General features: G+C 45.0%; 1 protein-coding gene across 3 annotated transcripts in view; it reads right to left on the bottom strand.

The window, feature by feature from the left end:
* Nucleotides 1-1,259: 1,259 nt before the first annotated feature.
* The window catches only part of LOC118158713 (protein FAM219A), a 136,779-nt gene continuing 130,833 nt past the window's right edge, over nt 1,260-7,205 (bottom strand). For 2 of the 3 annotated variants that reach the window (XM_035313396.1, XM_035313399.1), the window contains exons 4-6: nt 4,504-4,584; nt 4,086-4,140; nt 1,260-3,054 (exon numbers count right to left, since the gene is read on the bottom strand). In XM_035313396.1, the coding sequence (XP_035169287.1) occupies nt 2,896-3,054; nt 4,086-4,140; nt 4,504-4,584 (295 nt within the window). In that variant the 3' untranslated portion in view covers nt 1,260-2,895. The remainder of the gene's footprint in view (nt 3,055-4,085; nt 4,141-4,503; nt 4,585-7,205) is intronic. The other variant, XM_035313398.1, reaches the window with a different exon arrangement.

Consider the following 7,205-nt stretch of genomic DNA (forward strand, 5'->3'; position numbering starts at 1 on the left):
TCTGCACCAACATGCAAAAGAACTTCTTCACGGTGAGGGTGACAGAGCACTGGAACAGGCTGCCCAGGGAGGTTGTTGAGTCTCCTTCTCTGGAGATATTCAAAGCCCGTCTGGACGCCTACCTGGGCAACCTGCTCTAGGGAACCTACTTTGGCAGGGGGGTTGGACCTGATGATCTCCTGAGGTTCCTTCCAACCCCTACAGTTCTGTGATTCTGTGACCTTAAGGGGTTATGGTGGAAGCAGGTGCACATCATGCAATGCAAAGGGTGGAGGGCAGTTGCAGGGTTGTGGGGTTGGGGAATGCCTCAGAGCACGTCAGGCAAAACACAGAAATCGGGGCAATAAAAGGACTTAGCAGTGGTGCCATGGGGCAGTGGTTACAGGAAAGGTCTGTCCTTCAGAGGGGAAGTTACAGCTCTGGGAGACAATCTCAGATGTCAACTTCCATCTTTGTCCCACGACAAAGGTGGTTTGATGGAGAACTGTGCGATGTGCAGTCTGCCAAAGTTAACCAATGGAAACAGACACCTCATTGCTTGAGCAGGCTCACCAAAATACTCCAAGCTCCTGAGCAAAGGTTGTGGGAAAGGCTGAGTGTGTCCAGCCTGCCTGAAAGGCACAGACACTGACCCAGGAGGATAAGTGGAATGGAGATGTTGCATGGTAACAACGCTGACCTGCAAACTCCTGCTTTAGAAGTGTGAATGTTTAAAGAGACTTGGCCATGTCCTATAGGATTTAGTTTGACCATGTGGTTTCTGTTTTCTGTTTTGACTATATTCCCCACCTGAAAAAAGACTCCTGAGCTTTTCCTCCCTTTTAACTTCTCTTCCCACACACTGTTGTTAGAGCTCTTCTCCCCACTGCAGACAACTTGCTAATCTCACACCTGAGCTAGCACTGGAGAGGAAGGCTGGCACACGAAAGAAAAATTGGGGACCTGAAGCTTTGTGCTTCTTTAGAAACATTTTTGAAATATTCCCCCTCAGCACTGCCACATGATGAGAAAGTGAGAGGAATTCAATAGAGGAACACTCTCTCCCTAGAGGAGTTGGCAAGTTAACCAGCACTTCTGCACAAGGAGGCAGAGATGCTCAGTAAACAAGTCTGCTCCATCCTCTTTCTGTTCCCTGGCAGATAGGGCAACAGTCCCTGTTTCGAAGAGGGGGCAAACACAGCTTTCACGGTTGCCTGCAGCTAGCTGCTGAATAATAAAGCCCAAGAGCCCTGTATGCCTGCTCTTTTGCTCATGCTGCGGATGACATCATGCCTTGCACTGCACAGAGTGAAAATGTGTGATGTTAAATAAGTGTCTTCCTCATCACTAAGAGAAGTTATTAAAGAGTCAGCTCATGATGTGCAAATTTCATACAGGGGATCTGTAATTCAGGGTGGAGATCAGGCTCTTTCTTGTGGCTCAGGGGAATTCTGATGGGAAACTTAGAATTACCTTCGCTTTTTCCCTCCACCAGGCTCTAAAGAGAGTGCTGACATAAGGCAGGCAGTCTTTCTTACTGGCTGAGCAGGAAAAGACACAGTTGTGGCTGTGTCAAAAGATTTCACCTCAGAGAAAGATGCCAGCCCATCCATCACCTGAATCCAATGTCTTCTGAAGCCAGCAGTGTAAGACTGAACAAGGAGAGGACATATTTCCTAAATCCAGAAATGATTTTGCATTTTAAACAATCTGTTGGTGAACTGGCAATTCAGTCCAGAAATCTAATGTAATGCCAGGTTTCCTGACTATTCCAGCATCAAATAAACATTCCTGATGTGGGACTGCTCTAACAGACAAAGCTTGGTTCACAAGGGGGCAGAGATGCAATAAACAGTAGTTCCCTCTCATGGCTTTTTTTCAGCTGAATCTGCTCATAATCCCTCTGTTGCTGAAAACTCCCCTAAAGTCTGACACCACCACGTTAACTAATGTCTCCCATAGGCACCAAGAGATGCACCAACAGCTGAGCGTACCAACAGCTGAGCTCCAAAAAATATGCTTTCAACTAGCTTTCTCAGCACTGACCTTCAGACTGTACAGCTCGAGTCCTGTCTTATGCAGGACTAATTTTTTCTTAGCTGAACAAAGTTTAAGATTTTTGGAAGCAGATGGCTCTCACAGGAATTAACTAGAAGCTGAAGTCAGTGTATTCAACTGAACTCATGATTATGGTATTCTCAGGCAAGGACTGAATCTACTGAGAGTATGGATGGATTGCAAATCAAATCTGATGTATTTGGTGATAATTTAATGTGGTGCTTAGGGTAGATTGCATTGGGTATGTGACACAACAGCTCCAGCTACTACTGTCTCACAGAGAAGAAATGCCACCATCTTGCTCTCTTTGCAAGTGAATGAATTGTGTCATGTTGATCCTGGCTAGACTTGCCATAAGAAAGGATGCCCTGCTCTGTTGCCATTCCTGTGCCCTGGTCATGGTGTAATTTTGGTTACACTGGCAAATGAGGCTTAGTGAACTAATTATGAACTGACCTCAGGTAAACCCCCCTGACACCTCAGACTCACCCCTGATCTTGCAAATGGATTGTTTTTAGAGGGTAGGATTAACTGCAGCCCCATCTGATCCTTCCCATTCTGGAAGTGACACCTTACAAAACATCTCTGGTGCCTACACAAACCCAGAAGTATCTCTGGGCCATTCTGCATCCGCTCTCCGGACCAGTCAGGTCTGCCAGGCACTGCCCGGCACTTTGAGTTTAACTCTTTTGTTTAACCATAGTTTAAAATAACTTATCAACCAATCGTAAAATAATTTTTTTGGTTTCTCCTGACTCCATGAACACAAAGAGGTGCACATCCTACCATAGGAGGAAGCAATGGCTGTTAAGTTTTACAATTATAGTGGAAAGCACTAATCACAGCCTGCTGGCCTCACTACTGGATGTGACAGGCGGTGGAGGAGGTGGCTTGGCAACACATGCAGGTAGGGTTGACCGATTTAGGGGGGATTAGGTCAAGGTCCTCGTCATCTGGGATCTCATCTAACCGGTACCCATCCTTTAGCAGCTGGATGTTCAAGTCTTGGTTGATCTGCTACAGACAAAGAGACAAACAGTCAAACACTTGAGACTTCTTGCTTCTGACAGGTCAGAAGAGGAAGGAGGTCCCTTATTCTGGAATATATCTCCCACATACAATATGGGAAATATATATGATATTTAAAAAGGGAAATAATGATAATAAGCCAACTTGGAGCTGTGTAGTCCCTTCACTCAGTCTGGGGCACTACAGCAGTTGAAAGGTGGTGGTAAAGCCACTTGGTTCTTTGTAATCTCAGATTCAAGTGCTGCCTAGCCAGCTCTGGGTGAAAAACCCTTCAAGTCAGGTCCCACAGATGGCCCAGATCATTTGACCTGGTCCCTGCTCTTGGCTGTTTCTCCACACTTCAGAGGGATTTTGCCCCAGGAAGAGATACAAGGGGGAACAGTTTCCAGCTGCTTGCGTGCAGAATGGCTGCTTAGCACCCTGATTGTAAATCAGATCCTACAGAAGCAGCACCCAGAGGCTGAGGAACTAATTCACTGGAGAGTTTGGGAATACATTCAGAAACAATGCAAGGGATTAGCAACCGTGAACTTCCTGCCATTTCTCTTTGAGAGGGCAAGAGTTCATATCTATAAGTCCTTTTTGGAATTTCTGCTTGCTCCAAGTAAATACCCTCCAGGTGACCCTGACCCCCACTAGAACTGGAAATGACAGCACACCCTCAGCTCCTTTATTTGTGTCCTTGGCAAGCGGATGGTTGCTGAGCTGCCCCAACAGACAAGTTGATGCTTTTGCACCACATGGGCACTGTAGGACTGAGCAGAACTGGGAAAAGCTTCAGTGAAGCTGACAGGCAAATCTTTGTCTGTGCTGTGGCGGTGGGGGGACAGAGCCAACTAGATCACTGGGGAAGAAAGAAACATGACACAGTTTCTGCCACGGCCCCTTACAGACTCACAGAGTTTACACCACTGGTAAATTCCTTGTGTAGCCGTTTCTGGCTGCAAAAGGCCACTCTAAGGCATCTCTGGATGCTCTACTACCAGCATTCATGGCTGGGAAGAGAGAGTGTAACTCACCTCAGCTGATGAGTATCCCGAGGAGGAATATCTGGACATGTCGAAGTCATCATCACTGCAGGGAAGGACAAGACAGCAAAGAAGGAAACAGTTAAAGAGACCTGAATTCCCTGCTTAGTCCTATCCTTCTTGTGCTGTGAAGCTGTCCTTTAGGCACAGAGAATTTACATCAAGGGAGCCTGGAGAGCAACTTTCATCTGTGAACCTCAGACATTTCCATGAAAGTGCTCTTTACTCTTGTCTCTTCCTGCTTGTTTACATGCACAGACCAATTATGGCATATGCCAAAGGGCACAGCAAGGAAGGCTGCAAGTGGTCTGCAAGAATGGTTTCAGCAGGAGTTAGCTCCAGTGCTGTGCTTTGTCATGAAAACTTGCTCGCACCTTAATATATATCATCTTATTATCACTTTGCATACCTGTCCGTATCCAGGGCTACCAGTGGCTTTTCATCTGGACTCTGATCTAATGACGAATAGCCCTTATTGGGAACGACGAGCCTGAAATAATTAAATGTTCTCCATTAACCACACAGTAAAGCTCAGTACCACACACAGTTGTATCAAAGTCACATGATAGTTAGGCTTTCCCCATTTAATTTATTTGCAAGTCCTCCCTTACTGGTGAAGACATTTAAATAGGTGCAATTCAGAGGAGGCAGGCTGTGTCTCTGGGTAGCTCAGAGCAGATTTACAGGGATGGATGCTGGACATCCCTTGGGAACACACTCCTCCCTGGAAGACAAAATGATTGGGACATTCTGGGCTTCATTCTGATGAAACTGTTCAGTTCGCAGTGCTTGCCTTATCAGACTTCTGTGTTGTTTTTTTTCCTAACAATGAGTACATGGCACTTGCAATAAGTAAGCAGGATAAGGTATTCTAGCTAAGGGAAGGTATTACAGGATTGGAAATCAGGGATTTGGTTTTTCTGCCTGAGTCCCTACCCAGCCCCCATAACACAGAACTTGTGAAGTCTCACCCCTAAATTTAGTAATATGAGAAGTGAGAGCTGGTGGGTGCAGCATAAGAGCCCTGTCTGACTAGCACTTTTAAAATCCCATTATTCTATAAAGACTTTCAGTTCATCAGAAGTGTCACAATGGCTGATGATGACTTTGCACCTTTAATTGCCTGAGGGAGTCTGTGGAATGGAATATAGACTTCAGAGCCTCTAGGATAAGGAAAATACATTATTCAATGGTATCCAGCTCACAACAGTTATTTCATCCACAAAATTGCACAAAGACTTGGGTTCATATTTAAAATAAGATCAACCAGACTGAGCAAATGGAGCAAGGTACTATGTTCAGCAAGTGGGAACTGCAAGATTATCATGGAAATCTCCTTATTCAGTGGGTTAAATCAGATTCTCTCCCAAATAAATGTCTTTAACAATACAATGATGCAGCAGGGCCTCACTAAGAGTTTGGGAAAATCTAAAAATGATAATCCATCTCATCCATGCTCTAACTGCTCTTCTGCTCAAAAAATTTCAGAAAGTCATTACAATTTTAGTAATGTAAAGTCATTTAAGATGGGCAAGGCTCAGGGAAAGCCAAATATATCAAATGTTCTAATAAAGCAGATGTATAGGCTCATAACTAGTTGCATTTTCGTACTGAATTCATTGAAATGCAAGGCTAAAGAAATTAATTGATGCAGAATTTCCAGGCTGCTGCATCAGGGTATTGCAGAAAATAGGATCCACTTGCAAAATGCAAAATCCCTTCCCATATCCTCCAGAGATTCCTTCTGCTCCCTACAAAGCATGTAGGAAGGAAGTCAAGAAGCAAAGATGTCTGGAACTAAAACAGAAGCTGTGATCTGGCAGCAGCAGCTTGCCTACTCAGATACCAGAAGCACTCACTTCCATGCCTGCTCTCCATTTTTCAAGTCACTGCTCCACATACACTCACTGACAATTGTTACTACATTGTGAGTGAACAAAACACTATCAGTTGATCAAGGAGAACAGTCCTTTGTGGTGCTATTTACTTGATTAAAACAAATCACTACTTTTTTTTTTGTTGTTGTTGAGAAATGCTTTTTTTCTTAGCAATGGAACTTCAACTTTTCTGCCACAGACTGAAACTGTGATAATGTTTTTGTCCCTGATTTAAGCCTTTTTCTCACATCCTGATTGCCTTTTTTTTTCTTGCTTCCCAGTGTCCTTGGAACAAAGCTGGCTTTAAGTTGTACCTGCTTTCATCTGCGGGTATGAGCTTTTTGTCTTGGTGGTTTTAGTTGCTTAACATGGAATACTTTACAACAACATCTGCGTTTAGTTTATCTTTAGAGTGGACTACAATATCTGGCTGCATAGAAGTAGTGCAGATGGTGTTGTGGGCTCCGCCTGTGCTTGCAGTGGGGACTGGCAGCATCACACCAACCTTGATCACATTTTATTTGCTCTCAGGGAGGCTGAGCATGTTATGGATCCAGATTCTTTCACCTCTAATGCTGGCTGTGCCCCTGCCTCAGAAGAAGACTCAATGGTGAAGGGAACCTGCTATCAGAGGCCGGATTTCAGAAATTCATATAAGTAATACTGAAGAACAACGGCCTTGGGGAAGGAGGAGGAAGTGGGGCAGGGACAAAGAGAAGCAATAAACTTTGAATGAAAGTAGGAAAACATTTGATGAGGAGAAGAGCAAAAAAGGGGAAATGGCTTTACCTTCTTCTCCTATAGAGCCTAGAAGAAGCCAACAGTTCAGACATAAAGAGCAACTAGAACCTGGATGTTTTGCAGTGTATCCCACTGGAGTCTTTCATTGTACTGCAGCCTTGTGAACAAGGTTGTGACATTTCTGCCTTCCTGGGGTTGCCCGGTCTATGGCAGGACAGAGCAAACCATTCTGAGGTATCGTGACGGCTGTGCCCAGAGTGCTGCTTGGTTCCCAGAAAGCCAAGGGAGCTGGGGGATGAGGAATCATGGGCCAGCAAGAGCCTGTGCCAGGCATCTCTCAGATCTCCATGCAGGAGCAAGGGAGCTTGGCTACATCTACTACTAAAGCAGTGTACTGGGTCTGGCTGGGATGTTAACTTTCCCTGCAGCAGCCCATACAGGGCTGCGCTCTGCACTTGTAGCTAGAACAGCAGTGGTATCACACCAGTGTTGT

The sequence above is a fragment of the Oxyura jamaicensis genome (genome assembly GCF_011077185.1).
Source record: "Oxyura jamaicensis isolate SHBP4307 breed ruddy duck chromosome Z unlocalized genomic scaffold, BPBGC_Ojam_1.0 oxyZ_random_OJ71910, whole genome shotgun sequence".
Lineage (NCBI taxonomy): Eukaryota > Metazoa > Chordata > Aves > Anseriformes > Anatidae > Oxyura > Oxyura jamaicensis.